Here is a 19722-nt window from a genome sequence, read left to right as displayed (position 1 = left end):
TATCAAAGTGCATTCAGTGAAGAAGTAGTGATATGAACTTAGAGGGCTGATAATACATAAGCTTTTTGGCATTTATATGATTACCTTTCTGATGCCTGATACAGAGCATCGCATCATTATACACCTCCTTGAAGTCCTTTGTTAAGGTGCACAATCCCTCTAAGTAGTGTTTCCATTTGTTTTTTCATGCTTTGTCTATTTGAAGAACCTCACTGTCGAAGGCATTTACTTTTTTCAAAGCAATGTATTAGGTAGTAATCAGAAGGTAATACGTGGTTGACATAAAAATATTCTACAGACAGCTCAACACATACAAACATAAACAATTCATCTCAAGCAGTTGCGCTTCTACAATTAAAAAATAGAGATTCATTTATGATGTAAAAGTCAAACAGTGTCACCTCTTCCTCAATTTTGAATAAAGTAACTATGTGCCATCAAGAAAGAACAGTTCTGAATTTTGCCATGTCCTATGAAATGTGCCTATTTGGTTATTTATTTTGCATAGACATACTCAAAAACTCCAACTCGGTTCCTTTTGCCCTTCTAGTGTTCCAGGGATGGAATGATGGATGATTTCCAGCACTGCAGTATCAATGAAGAAGGTATGAAGAAGGCTATAAGAATAGGCTTAGGTAGAGTAAGAGAGATCGTTTACTTGCTTTTAACATAGCCAAACAAAATAGTGCAAACATTAGCAAATAGAACTGATTATAACTGCAGGGGTATAATACAATACTCATCTTGAAAAGAACTTCATCCTCCTCAGGTTATCTGCTCTAACAGCTTATAATTGTGTTGTGAGACCCCATCCCATTCTGCTACAGTCATTCTAAGCCTTATCTCTTTCTCCACTTTATACAAATGATGAGTGAGAAGAGGCGTTTGCTTGTTGAGAAAAGTACTCACTGCCAGCAGTTTATTCCTCTCAAGTTGGATTTAAATAGTCTTCCTGAATGATCTCAGGCAGCTCATCTAACTTTGCAAAATGTACATGGAAGGTCTGGCTAATTTGAATAAAGCTGAACCATAGATATCCTCCCTCCCCATTCATAACAGTCCCAAGCTGATCTTTGGTTCTCCAAATTAAATTGATTTTAAAATCAGCTACCCTAATAAATCTCAAATTATTCCACCTCCTAATTCCTATGTCAGAAACTACCATACTTCAGTCAGTCAGTCATTCATATCCACGTTATTCGGTCAATAAAAACCACAAAAGTACACTACAAACATCTTATACAACAACAATAAATCCTATAAAAAAGTCTTATCGAGATAATCATAGACACCAAAAAATATCAGCAAATAAACAGTCCTCCGCCTTTTAGTTGTTTTGAAATAAGCATATACAGAAATTAATTGACAAAAAAAATTCTAAGGCACAGAGGACAGTCATTCTAAAAAACATCTCATCACAGAATTCATAAAAAGGATACAATTCAATAAAAAAGACATCCAGTTTAAAACACAAATCATCACAGTAGTGAGACAACTACAACATTTCTTGACAGAGTGGCCCTTCTGTTCCTTTCCCTAATGGCTGCAACTGGCAATATTAAAATTCTCCCAAGTATTATTCACCATCTGCAAGTAAACTAGAGCAGGCCTTGCCTGAATAAAACCTTTTTCCTTTAAAATAGGCACTAAAAACATTTACGAATATCATGAAAGTGGTTGCAAAACACAATAAAGTGCAAAGTGTCTTGGGTAGAAAAATTATCACACGAACAGGGGTCTAAATCTTTCATTTTTCACTTTCCTCCAGCCCTGAGGTTCAGCCAATATACAGTGCAAAATATTAAATCTAAATCTGATTAAAAGAAAGCAGTGGTAAGGCTTTGTTACTACACTTAGATATGGTTTCTGTCATTGGCGAGGTATTACTCAAAAGAAAGGCTTGTACCTTGGGTTTCACTAGCTCTTTTGCCTCTCTTTCAATATGCATCATAATTTGAAAATATTTTTTAACCCAAGGTAAGTCCTCTTTCTTTGTTAAGTTCTTTAAATAACCTAACCACCAAATGCTGCTACCTCTGTCTAGAGATAAACTATCTTGGGCAATCTCACGGTTCACCACAAATTCTGGAATAATTCAGATCGATAACCAGCTCATAAGTGGCACCAAACCTATTAAGTCGGAAACACAGCCTATGCCTAGTTCTTGATGGACAATATCAGAGGAAGTTGATTGCGGAACCAAGAGCAGATTTCTAAGAAACTTGTTTTCCACTATTTGTAGTTCCTCAGCCTCCTTGTAGCCCCATGTTTCAGACCCATGCTTGGAGATTGCAACACATTTAGCTCTATAATGGCATGGCTTCAATTGGCTTGGCCCTGAGCCTACGTGCAAAACCCAGGACTGCTACTGTTGATCTTACCATAGCATGCTTTTTTGCTTTCTTTTGCTGGGCCCATGTGCCGCTCTCATCAAACAAAACCCCTAAGTATGTGATAGTTTTCACCCTTGTTATTTTGACTCCTTCACAGAAGTACGTTTTTGGCTTTTTCGGTCTCAGACCCATGGTCAATGTAGGCGATTTGGAAAAATGAACACTTAAATCCAAGGATCTCATAAAGACCAAAAAAGAATCCAGGAGGCTCTGGTGCCCCACCGCTGTGCGAGCTAGTAGAACTGCATCATCTGCATATAAAAGAGCGGGGATTAACCGGTCCGCCACTCGGGGGATATCTTTGGAGGCTGAGGAGTCAAGATTATTTATATATAGCGTAAAAAGAAGAGGAGCTAAAATACAGCCATGTCTGACTCCCCTTCCAATGCAAATGTGCTCGGTATGATTATATCTTACAGTGGCAGAGAGGTCCCTGTGCAAATCTGACAGGAAATTTACTATACACTGGTCCATTTTCATTTCAATAAATAAGACCCATAATTTCGATCTATTAACTCGGTCAAAGGCCGAGGACAGGTCCAAGTGTGGGGTCCCTGTCTTAGCAGCCGTGTATTTCCCAACTAATAACTGGAGATTTAGGCATTGGTCCATTGTGCTCCTACCCTTCCTGAAACCGTACTGCGGATTTTATAATACACAACTCTCTTCTAACCATTCTGTTAGTTTGCTAAGGATCACTCCCCAATACTTTTACAGCTGAATCAATCAATGATATGGGCCTATAACATTGCGGGCTCCTCTCTGTCCCTTCTTAAAAACAGGTATGATAATAGATTGGGACCAAGACCTCGGGAAACCATGCTGACTTGTCACATTAAAAACATGTGTTAAAATTTTAGACCAAAGTGCCACGTTCTGCTTATAAAGGTCTGCTGGGACACCATCTGGACTGGGGGCATTATTACTAGTCATCTGCATTATTGCCACCCCTACTTCCTCTTCATTAAATTCCATACTGTGTGTACCCATATTCGGTGTGGTGGGGATAGGGTTCCCACATCATCCTGATTATCATATATATGTTTAAAATGAGTGAACCATTGATCCTCAGGTATGTTACATTTCAGCGGGGAGTTGCTGGTCCCAGTAAAAAAAGGTTTGCTTACAATCTTCCAGAACCTAGCACTGTTCTTAAGAACGTCCACAGAAAGTAAGTCATTATAGGCTTCTTGTTTGATTTCAGCTTTACGATTTTCTATCACAAGTTTATATGTCTTTCTAAAAACAGCTAGTTGAGGTTTGTCTTGGGGTACTTGCTTAAGGGCATTAAAAAGCTGTTGGTGGGCTTCATTACATTAATGATCAAACCACTTCTCGCCTCTTTCGATCTAATTCCTCCTTGGGCATGTGAGACCTCTAGCCACCTGTTTACAAATCCTTTCAAAGGCTGTGAGGGTTTTTACCCACTTCTTAGTATGATCAAGACAGAGTCTAATAGAGACTACCTTACTCCATTTTTGCCTGCGGCCCTGGTCTTTTAACTTTAAACCCTTGCTGGCAGTTGCCTTCCCAGATTTTTCAACTACCCACAGTCCCCCGCCCAATATTAAATACATGGGATTATAGTCACTAAAATGAGACCACAGCGCATTGCAGGATACCACCTGAGTTAAAAGGCTACCATACTTAAACTTCTACAGTTTTCAAGACTTGTAATCCGTAAACAATTCAGTTCTCCAAAAGGTGAAATCAAGGATCACCATCTTGGGCAATTTGAATATTTTAAGAAAGGACAGTGCATGCAAATTCAAATCCAAGATCATTGCTTGAATTAGGTTATTATTAAAAACTGGTCAAATCAAAGGATTGTTAAGATGAGATAGCATATCCAGAAAAGCCACTTGGTGATACAACCTTAAATGTAGCAAAGCTAAACCACCATGCTCTGTACTCAATTGAAGGCAATCAATTCTGAAACGGGGGCACTGATCGTTCCAGACAAAATTACGTAGCAAAGTATCAACCTAAGAAAAAAGAAAATCTCTGATAGGAACGTTGGAAAATGGAAAAATAGAAAATGGCAATATTGACATCTTTACTAATGGTACTCTCCTCTTAACAGAGAGTAGCAGAGACTATTTATTGAGAAAATGTTCTACTTTCGCAAAAATGGCCACAAAATGCAATCTAAATAAATCGAACTAATTATTGGTATTGTATATTTCCAGATATTCTATAACTGAACGAGGGTTGTATACAATCCTCAACTACAATAGGAGATTATGACCAAAGGCATTAAATAACAGGATCTCTAGTTTACTCTGATTCATGTTATAGAAACCAATCTGAGTATAGGCTTGAATCTTATGCATAAGATTTGTACATTGGACGCCTCAGCTTTTAAATAAAATATTACGTCGTCATCATATCATTTCAGTTTTATCACCCAGCTAAGGGGGAGCAATTTGAAATATTGTTACAAATAGATATTTATGGCTCTAAAAATAGAGTAAACATAATGGGTGATAGAGGGCACACTTGTTTCATCGCCCGAATAAGTTTAGTATTCTCTACTTCAACAGAAATGATTACAATTGCTGTTGAGGAATACTAATACTAATTTTTCAGTACTCTAATCATCTGCTCCGGAAATGCATAGGCCTCAAGAATTTGAAACAGAGCAATCTAATTGACCAAATCAAATGCCATTTTTGCATAAAAACACACTTATTGCAGAATTAAATGTATTTTGAGGGAAAAAAATCAATGGCTTATATCTGGAAAGTTGTGTTGATGGAAATAGATCTATTTGGCATAGGCACATTTGATTCAGAGTGTATTAAAGCAGAGGCAGCAATTGAAATTCACTTAGCCAGAATTTTTGTGAAAGCTTTAGAATCAGAATTTAATAAACTTATTGGGCAAGAAGAATTAGGATTGTTTTTTAAACTCTTTTTATTGGCACTTATCAGAGTGACCATTGCCCACATGCATCAAGCATTTTTGGAGTCGCAAACGGTCCGATTCCTTAAAATCGGCCGTTTGCGATTCCAAAAATGCTTTTTGGAATGCATCATTATTTTTTTATGAAAATCGCTAATATTGCGACTTTCCAGAATGCGATTGCATTTAAGGAATCGCAAATTTGCGATTCCTTAAATGCAATGCATCATTCTGAAAACAAATTGCGAATACCAAGTTTGCAAGTGCAATTTACCACAACGTTGAACCTCGTGGTAAATTGCGAAAAATGTTTAAAATGTTCTAATTTACATTTTAAACTATGTCATGTTACAGACACACATGTCCTTAGGACATGTGTGTATGAAACATCCATTTAAAATTACATTTCAGGGGTGCGGGGGGGGGTCCTTTGGACCGCCCCCTGCACCCATGGAATGCATCAACATTTGCGAATTCAAAATTGCGAATTCGCAATTTCCATTGATTCCTATGGGCCTTTTGGCCCATAGGAATCAATGGGAATAGCGAATTCGCAATTTTGAATTCGCATAATATTTGCGATTTGGTAAAAATTGTGATTTTTAACGAATCGGAAATATTTAGCACTTTCTATGATGCATCCCGGTTTGCGAATCCATATTTGCGATTCGGTAAAAATCGCAAATTTGGAAACGCAAAACGGGAGTTTGATGCATGTGGGCAATAGTACAATAAAACCTTATGCATCACAAGAGATCATGAACAGTTGATTACATTTCATCACTTGACATCTTCATGTATCGCCCCTCCTCCCCCTCCCACTCCCCCTCTCCCTCGTCCAGGAATTATATCAGGACTTAACATTGTCAGCCCATGTCCTTCTACTGAAGGGGAAAGGGAGGTGCAGATGTTGCCTCAATATGTATTCCATTTCCCCATACCATGTCCCACTTCGTGGGGCATCCTCTATTCGTATAGACCGCTTGTTCAGCCAACATGCTCCAATCAACATCTCGTTCCCATTCAACAATCGTTGGCGGCTTGTTATTGTTGTTACAAAATAAAAAATAAAGTCTTAAAAAAAAATATATATTGTTGGCGGCTCAGAGAGCCCCCATCTACGTGCGATATTACGCTTCACTAGTATAAAGCCAGTGGCTGCCCATAGTTGGTCCATGCAATTGAGATCTGTGGCATCCCATGTATTAAGCAGACATATCTTGGGAGATAGAGCTAGGGTAATCTCACACACCTTGCCAACTACCTTGTTGACCGCCTCCCAAAATGTCTGGATCAGGGGACACTTCCAGAGTGTGTGGTAGACCGTGCCCGTCTCCCAGCATCTCCGTATACAGTCCGCAGAACTACTACATCCCATCTTAACCAATGTCGTGCATGTGATATATGTGTGGTGCAAAACTTTCAGTTGGACCAACCGCAGTCGTGATGGTATGGCCCCCTCATGCGGCGAGGAAATCAATCTGCCAGCGCATGTATAGATGTTTCAACGGGTCTGGTGAATTATTCATTATTTTTCAGTAAGTGAGCAAAATTGTTTTGCTCTCCATGGGATCTGCCAGTAGTCTATCCTCAAGTGTGGGGGGGCTCCACGATCCCATCTGTCTCTTTGGTAGGCTCCAGTAAGGCATGCTGTATTTGCAAGTATTGGAAGGTTTCGCCAGTGGCTAATTTATATTAGTTTTGTAATTCCGCAAATGTCAATATTTTACCTTTCTTTATTAAGTCTCCAACTTGTGAAATACCAATGGTATCCCATTTGTCGAATCCACTACAATTACTTAAATTCCCCAGCATTGCTGCATGCCATTGGGGCGTCATTTGCGTCAGTTTATTACCCCAGCCAAGTTTTACAGTGGTGGTGTGCCATGTGACAACCGTGAGAGCAGTGGGGGCAGTGAGCTGCTGTCCACGCTGTTTCATGTAAAGAGCTTCTCTATACCCTCCCGCCCCATCAGCCATTTGTCCATTCAACATGCTGGGTCCTGCTGCTCTCCATATACCCATTTGTTGATGATTGAGAGGTTGGCAGCCCAGTAATAGCAACAGATGTCTGGCAGGGCGATTCCCCCATCATACCACCCATGGACCAATTTAGGCACTGCAAAGCACAGCGGCTTCCCATACCAAAGCAGGTTTCTGACCTCCCCTTCAATTGATTTAAAATACACTTCGGGAACTCTATATGGAGTATTCTGCAGTGCATATAGGAGCTGAGGCAGAGCCATAATTTTATATAGAGCTGCGTGTCCCAACAATGACACAGGCAGTGTTCGCCAGTGGTGGACATCACTTTGCAGTCGAGCCAGGGGTCCCAAAAGGTTTTGTTCGTGGAAAAGCGAGGGATCAGCCATTATGTATATACCTAAAATTCTAAACCCATCCTCAACAACTGTGACCTTACAGTTAGCCGGAAGGGTCGGCGCCGGCCCGTGGAGTAAGTATATAACTGATTTAGACCAGATGATAGTTTATCCAGAATATTTGCTGTGATTAGAGCAGATCTGAAGTATTCTGCTAATTGAGTCTGCATGGAGTGATATTCTATCTTCCCACTCATTAACCCACTTCAATCTCAGTATCAATGGGACCCATGTATCCAACATGCAAGAGGCTCGAGGGCTAGAGCAAATATAAGGGGGGATAGCAGGTAGCCCTGTCTCGTCCCACAGCGCAGGGTGAACGTGGTACACACATGTCCATTCACTACCACCTGAGCAAGTGGCTCAGCACATAGGAGTTTGATCCATTCTAAATAGGCCATCCCCAGTCCCATACGCTCGAGGACCGCAATTATATACGGCCACTCGACAGTATTGAAGGCCATACTCGTGTCCAATGAAAGTATGGCCGCATTTTCTCTAATGGTGTTTTTTCTAGCAAGCACTCCATTTAGGCGGTCTAGATTCATAGCAGTGTTGCAGCCAGGCACAAACCCAGATTGGTCCGGGTGGACCAACATTGTAATTAGAGGGAGCAGCCTATTGGCCAACATTTTCGCTAGGACTTTGACCTCAACATTCAATAAGGATATTGGCCGGTATGAGGTAAATTCCTCCTCTGGCTTCCCGGCCTTACTGATTACGACAACGGAAGCCCTTCTCTGAACTCTGGGCAATGCCCTGGCGGCTTTACTCTCGAGGTACATATCGAGAAGGTGAGGTGCCACCTTGGATGCAGTTATTTTAAGGAGTTCAATTGGGAGACTGTTTGGGCCCCCAGCTTTTCCTGACTGTATGCTGAGCATGGCTGCTTTGATTTCCACAACAGTAATATCTACTTACAGCTGTTGCCGGTAGTCCAAGGTCAGTGTCGGAATTTGTAGGTCAGTTATTATCTCTTCAATGGTAGCCGTTGCGACTGGTGAGTAAAGTTGCTTATAGTATCCAGCAAATTCATCCGCTATGTGTTGTGGATCCCGCAAAAAAGTCCCATCCTGCCTTTGTATTACTCTAATCCAGCGGTCCGTCCTTTCCCTCCTATCCAACCATGGCAGCAGTTTACTAACTCTGTCTCCCTGTTCGTATATTCTATATATTTTAGCACTGTGTTTGCCTCTGGCTGTGTCATGTGCTAGGTCCCTGTATTCTTTTCTTTTGAGTTCCAGATTATGGTTTTCTGTCTCATCCTGGGTGTTCCTTAATGTTTGCTCTCTTGTCAGGATGTCTTGCTCTAATTCAACTAGTTGTCTGTCTTCCTCCTTCCTGTGACCCACTGGGAGAAATAGGTCCTTGCCTTTGATTAGAGCTTTATAGGCCTCCCACAGAATCTGCAATGACTGGACCTTCCCTGCATTTTCCGTAAAATCATAGTCTGTGTCCTGGATCAAAGTACCTTTTATGTGTGGGATTTGGAGACACCATGGACTAATCGTGATTGTCCTGCGGGTCGGGGCAGTAATTACTGCAAATTGTGCCTTTGAAGGTGCATCGTCAGAAATGCCCCTAGCTAAGTGCTGAACTTCAGTGAAGTGGTGTGCAGAGTCCGCGAGAGTTAGTATATAGTCAATTCGAGAGTGGCTTTTGTGAGCAGCTGAGTAGTAGGTGTACTGTCATGTTTGTGGGTGAGCCACCCGCCATATATCCATCAGGCCCAGTGCTGCTGTGAATTCAGCCATTGTATTGTGGGATTGTGTAATGTCTCTTGGGGGATATCTTTCACTCTGGTCACAGAGCGTCATATTGAGGTCCCCGCCTATCACTATTTCGCCTTCTGGTAAGGCAAGGAGAATCCTACTCACTTCCAGCAAGGCTGCATTATGTAGAGCTGGAGGTATATATACGGAGAGGATATTCATATTCCTACCCTCCCAGGTCCCTGACATCCCAGCGAAGTGCCCATAATTATCTGTGCGTGTCTGAGTCACAATAATTGGGAGATTTTTCTTTATTAGCATCTCAACTCCTGGGACCCAGTAGTGAATCCGACGTGAAAGTTTGTACCCCCATCTATCCAGAGCCTTACAGGTATTCCAAACTAGGTGGGTTTTTTGTAGCTGGATTATGTCAGAGGCCTGCTGTTTGATGCTATCCCCTAATCCACCTACATTCCAGGAGAGCAAATTTAGTGTAGCATTGAGTCTTATATCACTGGGGTTCTCAGTAGCTGCCATTATGCTTGCGCGGGGATCTCAGAGTGCCGAGTGCCTCAAAGGAATAGGCGGGCTGGAAATGACCCTTGTACTTACACAGGGGATACATATTATGCTTATGTTGGCATTCATACATCTGATAAAGTGGACATGACCTAGTGACGTAGCAAAGTAATGATCATTATGACGCTTTTAACAACAAATAACCCTCCCTAACTTGCCCAAACCACCCACCCACCCTGCCTCCCTGCAAGACGTACTTCGAACTACCCCCCACCCCAACATTGCAGAGAGCTGGTCGCCCACCAATCTCAGTTTTGGAGGAGATATGGACCAACAAGTCCCGATCCCCCCCCCCGTTGACCTCAAATATACATATAGCAAACAGTTTACGGTTAAGGCTTCTCAGTTCGTATACTTAGCTAGTTCAGCTCCAGGGCATCGCCCCATCAATTTTTCATCAGCCTGCGGATAAAGAGCTCCTTCTGGGTTCAGATACAGTACAGCTAGGCAATAAGCCCTGATAGTTTTATGCCTGTTATCTCACACATGTGTTTCTAGTTTTGTTCCTGTCCAGACCGGCCACTTTCCATTCGTTCTGCTTCCGCTGTGTCGTTCACTTCGTGGTCCAATGTAGTCCGTTGCGATCTTTACTTGTCTGTCTCCGACATCTGTCTGGTTGTTCGAGCCTCCCACCTGTCGCCATCCATCCAGCCACTCCCAAGCCGCCTCCGGCTCCTCGAAGAACCATGCTTTACCTTCAGCTTCTACCCTGAGTCTCGCGGAGAATAGCATTGCATATGTCAGCACTCCTCAGGGCTTTCTTGACTTCGAGGAAACTTCTGTGCTGACGTTGGACCTTTACTGTGAAGTCCAGGAAAAACCTGACGGTGCTCTTTTCTATTTTAAGTGGATGAGCCCATCTCCCAGTTTGCAGAATCGCGTCTCTGTCGCGAAAGTTAAACACTCGGGCCAGTATGGGCCTGGGGGCCTGTCCAGGTTTGGGTTTGACTCCCGGTTCTCAGTGTGCACGTTGAATAGAGAAATACTTGGAGAGTGTCTTGGGCTTCAGCCGCTGTGTGATTAATTCCTCCACAAATAGGTCCACAGCATAGCCTTCTGCTTTCTCTGGAACTCCTATAATTCTAACGCTATTTCTCCTGGCCCTTCCCTCGAAGTCATTGAGCTGATCCGCCAGTGCCCGGCTGGTAATTGAGTTCCTGAACTTGTTTCTCTAGGCCCTTGGAGATGGCAGTTAGGCCCTGCGTTACTTCTTCCACTTCAGTCATGTGGTCATTGATTTTACGAAAGTCCACCCAGAAAAGGGCATCGTCTATGGAGACTGAATCAATACGTGAACGACCGAAGTGCGCACCACCGTGACAGCAGTCAGAATGTCCTGTAGTGTGGGAGCGCTTTGCGCCAAAGGTGTATCATGGGTTCCAGGCGATGCATCCGCCTGCACATCAGGCTTTTCTTGGTTCTTGGGCCATGTCATCTTGTCTAGTTTGGGCTGGCGCGAGCCACAATTTCCTTTGCTGCCGAACATGGCAGCATCCACAGGGCTAGTAGGGGGTAAGTGATGTAAGAAGTGGGGAAGGGTGTCTCGGGGGCCTCACCACCGCCTGCCCTGTATCTTCACCCGTCGGCCAGTTGGCTTACCCCATTGGGCTCACCACCCCCTCTACCATGGTGACAACGCAGTCTCTCCTGATGTTACAGTCACCGCCAGGGGGGCAGTCCCCGGCCATTCACCAGACCACCACCGGCAGAGGTATTACCATGGAGGTACAGTGCAGTGCGGTGTACCCATGCGCGGTCATTCACAAATGTGCAGATGGAGGATCCATCTCTCTAGGTGCCTCGTGGAGTGTGTACTACCAGCAGAGATAAACGTCCTCCTCAGCTTATATAATCTGTGACCCCAAGCATGCATCATTCAAATGTGCCGCCATTATAAGTCAGCCCGGACTGCGTGGCTCGTAGGGAATCACGCCTCGCTCCAGGGACCGGGGGCTGATGGTATTGGACCAATGTATGTCCGGACTGGTCCACTTGAATTCAGCAGACACAGGCCATTTAGCAAGTTGTGCGCATTATGTTACCTCTGTATAGCTCCTGCTCAGTGGCGTCATTGATCTCTATAGCTCAGCTGAGCCCAATCCAGACGTCCTGCCGACAAGACTGCCACTCTGGTCGCTCATGCACTCACAGCATTTAATTCCAGATCTGCAGCAGCTGACCTCCGCGATGATGTTTCTGGCATATACATTGTTTTTAGGATGGATAATTGTGCAGATTTATGGGGATTAAGGGGATCTGAGCCAGAGCTGCGTTAGAGTGCGGCCAACTTCCCTGGCAGTTGCCCATGCCTCCCACGCATTAGGATCTTGAGGTGGATTTCCGTTTTTTAAGATACTGACAACAATTGCTCAGAAAAATAAGGTAGATCCATCTCTCCTTTAAATAAATTATTAAAAAGACACATCTCTGGCAGCTAAAGGGGTCTCTGGCCCCCACATACTCTTCAAGCTTCAGGGGACTTCGTCCCCCATCTCATTGCATGCCAGGAGACGTGCAGGCAGACTCACCCCAGGACGGTGTAGGGCCATCTCCTGACTCACCGAAAGGCACCCTCTGTGATTCTGCAGTGCAGGACACATCTTTGGAAGCTTAAGGGGTCTCTTGCCACCACCGACTCTTCAAGCCAAAGGGGAATTCATCCCCCATCTCAACACGTGCCAGGAAGTGCGCATGCAGAGAACCTAGGAGGAGGTGCGGCCATCTCCCGACGTGCTGAAAAGCACCCTCTGCAATCCTACAGAGCAGGACAAATCTCTGGCAGCTTAAGGGGTCTCTGCCCCCATGGATTTTTCAAGCCACAGGGGAATTCATACCCCATCTCAACACTCACCAGGAGGCATGCATACAGAGTCACCCCAGGAGGGGGTAATCTCCTGACGTGCTGAATAGCACTCTCTGCAATTCTGCAGCACAGAAGGGAAGACCTGTCCCGAGCCCGCCAGTGCCAAAAAGTGGCATGCAGGACCACCCCCCATGGCTGGGTTCCATAGCCTGTTTGTCCTTAGAAGCTAAAGGTACTGTAGCATCTACCGAATGCATTGTCTAAAGATGTCTTAAGAATGGGGAAACGAAAGGCCCGAACAGTCTTGTGTGTGCGGCTGTTCAAACAATCAAGCTATGCAGACATGAAATGTGTAACAAGTGAAAGTGATACCAAAATAGAAGTGAAGACCATATTACAAAGAAAAGACATAAATAGATGGAAGTCTGCTAAATGAGAGAAGGTCCCAGACTTATTTTAGATGAAAAACAGACCCTAGAATAATTCAATTACATCAGCAAACATTCTCCCTCACAACACGGTGTCATCACCTATACAGGACTGCGGCAAAAATCCACTGTAATTTCTGAACAAAAAGAGGACTCCCAAGTTCACATTAACATTGAGTGCTCAGATAGGTATGCTGCATTACAGGGAGACTTGCGATCCAGTTTCCCACCCACAGATTTCTACCATACCTTCCTCATTTACCTTCCCTACAGAGGACCCCTCTACTCTCAATGAAGCCATTGGTTTAATTACTGCTCTAAGAGATGAAGTCACCAACTTGAAGGAAATTCTACTGGGCATGGTTAAAAATCTCAACTGTTTGCCAAAGATTTCAATAGCTCCACTGCACCCTATCATAGTGTTCAGACTCTCCAAGCTGAAGCTCCAAAGGACCTTGAAGAGCTCACCAGCGGCCCCTGCTGAATCTGTCTCTTGGTATCATCCACTCATTTAAAGTCTTCAGAGTAGTCACTCTGGCTGTCTGGGGCAATGTTCTGATACTCGTCCTGCCGTTTCTATCTGCAGTTTGTAGGCCAGAGTTAGTCCAAGCTCCACTTAATCATCATACGTCCGGAAGCTCTAGCAGTACTACATATGTGTCACACAACCACGATTCTTCGGCCCTCTTTGGCTAGCCCCCTCAAGTAGTGTGCAGAGGAGCCCTTTCCCCAAAACAGGCCATTCAGTTTTTATGGTAAAGGTCCCATAGCTGCCGCTCGGCTCCCTCAAAGGCAGTGATTCTATGAAAAACAAGGCTTGGATCAGACTTGTCAAGCAGTGAAATTCGATTGTTTATTCAAACATTGTTCGATCGTTTATTCATACATTGTCTACGTAAAATGCCTTACAGTGCATGTTGGTCCTTGGGACGAAATTAAAGTAAATGTAATTTCCACTGAACTGGTGGAGGGCTTGATTTCCAATGCTCCTCTCCCCTAAAATGTTTTCAAATTTTGTTTAAAAAATAAAACCTCCACCCTCAGATATGACTGTGATCCAGGAAGAGGGTGGATGTGGGGACTCCATCATGAAAAGTGACACTGGACAGGAACATAGGATAAATTCTGACAGTTCCCATAAGAGTGGTTTGGCAGCGATCGATTGACTGCAGAGTCCATTTGTCCCCTTATCTGCAACAAGCAACCACTTTTTTTCTCCAACACCGGGGGACATTCACTCAGGATCCAGTTTGGGGAACCCGTCCTATTAGCAGATACAAAGAGGGACAATCTATATTTGATAAACAATCTTTCGCAGTCAATGACTATATCTTCTAATACAAATCAGAACCCTAATAATCCTTTATCCACTCTGCATCTTGTCACCTGGAGCATTGCTGGGATTCAACCTAAACTTGGAGATGAGGACTGGGGCCTATCTGTATTTTTCAAAAGCCTTGGGAGCTGCTTCAAGTACATAAGCAGGGCTCTATAAACCCCAGTATCGATGCAACACCGCCGGGAAGGGGTGCTTATTATATTGTCTAACTGGACATTCAAAATATATGTATATTTAAAGGAACATATGTGGCAATGTAATCTTCACATTGTAACTTAAAGGTGCAAGCATACCACATTCTACTTCTTACAAGGGCTGGAGGGGTGGCCATGTTCTCCATACCGGCTGTAATGGAGCCTGCATGGAGAACAGGGAAGTGCGGATGACTGGTTTGGGTGGCCCAGGAGGGCCAACCAAACAGTCATTGTGCACAAGTGTTCTACCACTCCTCCCCTGCAGCTCTGCCTGCCCCGCCCTGCCCCCTCATGCACTGCCACAGCAGGAGGACAAAATAAAATGATAATAACATTCATAATAATCATTTTTTTTCTTTGCTGCTTCTGACAGTGGAGCAACGCTCCCCCGCCTTAGCGGAGGAGCCGCCACTGGTCTTTTACTCTACAATTTGATGTTCACTTTGCAGCTCCACAAAATACTTTTTTCAATTGAAACCTTATTGTTTGTTTATTGATGTTTTGCTCTAGAACACAAGCACATTAAATATCAATAATAGATTAACTAAAAATTAATGTAAGCCTTTTCAACCAGCAGGTCTGTCCTAATAGAATGAACATGAATTTACAATATTATAAATCAGTGATGCATATTCTTTTTAAATAACAAAGAAAACAAAAGAATTCACTTTGCAAGAGTATAACCGACCTATTATGTATAAGGCATCGCTATAGTTAGATGTTTTTATTTTAACCATGTACAATATTATATAATTGGAGGCTGTGGACCGCAGCCAGAACCAAAGGCTACATAATTAATTATAATAATATGTGATACCTCAGATCAGTGGGTCGGGGCATGAGCTTTTTCTTTCCACTGAAGTAGGGTTCGAAATCGTCATTCTTCAGTCTGTGGGCATAGTCAATGTATCCTGACAATTCCTGATTGCGGGCAGTTCGATCTCGAATGAAGAATATAGACTGTATAAAACATAAAGAAATACAAATCACGTAAATTAAAAGTACAAACAGGAACAACATTATGAGTTTCACTAAATCATTCAAATCAGTAAAATGAGATACAGCTCAGACTGAAAATACCAAACTACAATTCCTTTCAATTTAGAATATTTTATCTTTCAGCACTTAGGTACTATACCCAACAAACGAAAAGCTACTTTGATTTCTAGGGAACTCACTACCTCTCTGGTCCTCCAGGACCTAATATACAATTATTGGGAGACGACCTTTCTCACTGAACCCAACACACACACACGCCTTTAGTCCAAAGTGCACTACAAGGTACATGAAGGAAACTACCATATTGCAAAGGTTTAATTTGTTTTTGACTGCACACCTGTATAACCCGAGCAAAAGACAAAACATGTGTTGGCTAGAAATCCTGTCCTATTTTATGAGGATATTTTGTGAAGAAGTGGATGGAATGTACAGAAGATTCACTATTCTCTAAATAAAAGTAGACATGTGACGGCAACTACATGATGGCAACAACAGAAGTTGATGACTTCACCATGGGGTGAGTGTCTTCACCCCTTGGCATATTTATATCAACAAATATATATTATACATAAATAGGCCCTGCTGCCAACCTTACGAAGTGAATGGCCAAATGTCAAATAACATCATTGATGACATTACTGATGACATCATACAATCATTGTGACATCATCCTATAGGATTTGTGGACTTGAAGTAATTAAACAAGCTACACCTTTGCAATATCACAGAGCGGCAGGCCCGGTTCTAGAGGGTGGGCCGGGTGGGCCAGGCCCACCCAAACATGAGCCTGGCCCACCCAAACATGATGTGAGCGTTTTGTTACCCCCATCTGTGTTCAGGCTGGCTCACATGATCCGATTCAAGAGGCTGCTGCAGCCTCTGGGCAGCCCAGCACAGATTATTGCGGCCCATTGTCACATATAGAATGACAATGGGCCAATGCCAGCAGTCACAGTGTGGTGGGAGCTCCTGCCCTGGCCTTAGGGCGGAGGTCTTCAAACTGTGGGTCAGTGGCGGCAGTCCCAGGAGGGTGCAAATGCCTCTTTAAGTACTGAAGAATGAAGATGGCCTGGAAAAGCAACTTTTTTTTGCATTTCTAGGCTGTCTTCATTTAAAGTCAACAGCTTTGCTAAAAACAACACAATATTTGATAAGTATTTTGTTGTATTTTGACGTTCAGCAACTGCACTTAAAATAATGCTCACGCCTACAAGTGAGTAAAAAGGTGTTAAATAAATGCACATTAAACTAATTGATGGGACACACACATCATGAAACTTGGTTAATGTGATACCCGAAGATGTCTGTATGAGAACAGTCACAAAATTGAATCCAGGATGCTGGAGTGCATAATAGTGACGTGTATTTATATAGTTTTGCGGTCCCAGCATGTAACAGAAAGCAATGTGAATATGTAGGGCATTATTCTAGAATTGTAATAAACACTGTATAACATAGGTTGCCACCCAATGATTATGTGATCAGGGCCAATGGAATTATGTGGAAGGGGAGCACCATAGACAAATTATGCAGTATAATGCAGCACATTGTTAACTAGTATAAGTTAATTATTTTGAATTTTTTTACTTGGTAGAACTGTCTGGGTAAATATTTCACCCCATTAGTACCAATTTAACAGCCAAATACAGAAATAAGCAACTGAAAGTTGGCAAGTTACCCTTTGAAAAGGGCTTCCAATGCGCGCAAACACGTCACCATGTTTTGTAGTAGCTTTTGATCCATTTGAGCTTCAATTGTTTTTTAAATCTGCATGATATACTGCACGTGGTGGATTATGTGGCAAATACATAATTATGTGAAAAATGTCACAGATGCAGAATTGCATAATTCCAGCAGCCCTGTATCAGATAAAACAAGTGCTTTAGCAGCAGTAATAGCTAACCAGACTGTACCTATTGCAGACATTTTTTATGACCATTAAAAGTACACGTTTTAAGACTCAACAACCTTACATTGCCTCTAAAAAAAAATTTTTTTTTTGTCATCATGATGCTTCAAGTTATTCCATAATGAAATCACATTAGACCCCCTCCTTGAACTCACACACAGAGGTACCTCCAGGTACCCATTAACATATCTGGGATGGTTGTTTTTACCAAAGGGTATGGGAAGTCTTTGCAAAATGGGCGCCTTAGTCCCCATACCTCAGCCAACTTGGCCTCTGTTTACATGCAGATGTCCTTTCAGGTGAGTTGAGAGGGTACACGGGAAGAGACCCTGCATTCAGAAGTTTGTGGGTTGAGTGGTGCTGTATGCGGGTCGGGATTGAGTGGCGCTGTAGGCATTGCGGGTTGAGTGATGATGTAGGCGTTGTGGGTTGAGTGGTGCTGTACGCGGTGAGGATTGAGTGACGCTGTAGGCATTGCGGGTTGAGTGGTGATGTAGGCGTTGCAGGTTGAGTGGTGCTGTACGCGGTGGGGGTTGAGCAGTGCTGTAGGCGTTGGGAGTTGAGCGGTGCTGTACGCGGTGGGGATTGAGTGGTGATGTAGGCGTTGGGGGTTGAGTGGTGCTGTAGGAGGTGCACATTTTCAGCAGGCACACTCCTTCAGCCGTCAGTGCACACTTTCACCAGGCACACACCACTACCCGTCACTGCAAGCTATCACCAGACATACACACCACCAGTTGTCAGTGCACGCTTTCACTGGGCACAAACACCACCAGCCTTCAGTGCACGCTTTCACCGGGCACAAACATCACCACACCTCAGTGCATGCTTCCACCAGGCACACACACCTCCAGCCGACAGTGCACGCTTCCACCAGGCACGTTTCCACCAGGCACACTTCCACCAGCCAGCAGTACACACTTCCACCAGGTACACACACCAACAGCCGTCAGTGCACGCTTCCACCAGGCACACACACCACCAGACGTCACTGCACGCTTTCACCAGGCACACACACACTACCAGCCATCAGTGCACAATTTCTACAGGCACACACACCACCAGCCATCAGTGCACACATAATTTGTTAACGCATCCACAATTAACTATTGTAGCAATCGCAGTATGGCGCACTTTACTTTTAAACATATTCATCTAAAGCGCAGCATGCCACCATTGCTACAAAAATACATACACATTTTTTTGGCCTACAATTTATTGACTTTTGTTGCAATTGGTGTTGCAATATTTAGCAATGCCAATAGCTCAAATTTAATTATCCCGAGACCTATTGCATTGTAAATGCTTGTTATCATTATATTGACCATGGATGCAAGGCAACAATAAAAATGTCCAGATAACTGATGATTACTGATCCTGCTGGAGAGAAATCCTTTGTTGGTAGATTTGAAATGCAGATCAACTGTATTTTATGTGGATAGCTCAGTGGGTTACTGTCTTTGTCACAGTGATTCTTGTGTTACTTGGAGCTCAGAAGTTACAATCCTAACATAGAACAGTGACCTATGAACTGTCATCAAAGAGCTGCATACAAACCTGAATGGTTTAGTTAGAACTTCACATTTTGTTGGTGTTGAGATATAGTTAGAACTTCCTCAGTCTTTCATTATTCTAATGTTGCTAAAAAGAGTTATCTTGGGCAGATATACATTTGTATTAGTATAGCCAACCCACCAACCATTAGGGTATGCTTTAAATCCTGAGTTTGTGCTTCTCCAGACCATACACTCTTAGAATAAATTGCCCACCAGTATGGATGACACGAGTCCTACACTTTCTAATCCTCATTGGCTTATGCAACATTCCCTATAGACTGATTTACCTACTTGCATCATTCATTATCTCTGTATAATGTGTGTGTGATGTGAAGTACTGTGACACCCTACACTGACATGAGTAGCGCTATACAACAAAGGAAATGCATATGAGAGAAGGGCTACAGAGGGATGAAGGGCACTGTTGAAGGGTGGTAGTAATGGTATCTACGGATGAAGAGGTCATTGGTGGGGCGCCAAACAAGACTTTTGCATTAGTGCTAAAGCCGGCCCTGTCATGCCCTT

General features: G+C 43.2%; 1 protein-coding gene across 1 annotated transcript in view; it reads right to left on the bottom strand.

Moving 5' to 3' along the window:
* The window catches only part of CFAP299 (cilia and flagella associated protein 299), a 2008232-nt gene that overhangs the window by 371536 nt on the left and 1616974 nt on the right, over positions 1-19722 (bottom strand). The window contains exon 4 of the mRNA XM_086963158.1: positions 15551-15693. Within this exon, the coding sequence (XP_086819284.1) occupies positions 15551-15693 (143 nt within the window). The remainder of the gene's footprint in view (positions 1-15550; positions 15694-19722) is intronic.

Source organism: Lissotriton vulgaris, chromosome 3_1 (assembly GCF_964263255.1).
Source record: "Lissotriton vulgaris chromosome 3_1, aLisVul1.2, whole genome shotgun sequence".
In the NCBI taxonomy this organism is placed as follows: Eukaryota; Metazoa; Chordata; class Amphibia; order Caudata; family Salamandridae; genus Lissotriton; species Lissotriton vulgaris.
Note: the sequence above shows the minus strand (reverse complement) of the source record. Positions and strands in the feature narration are given on the sequence as shown.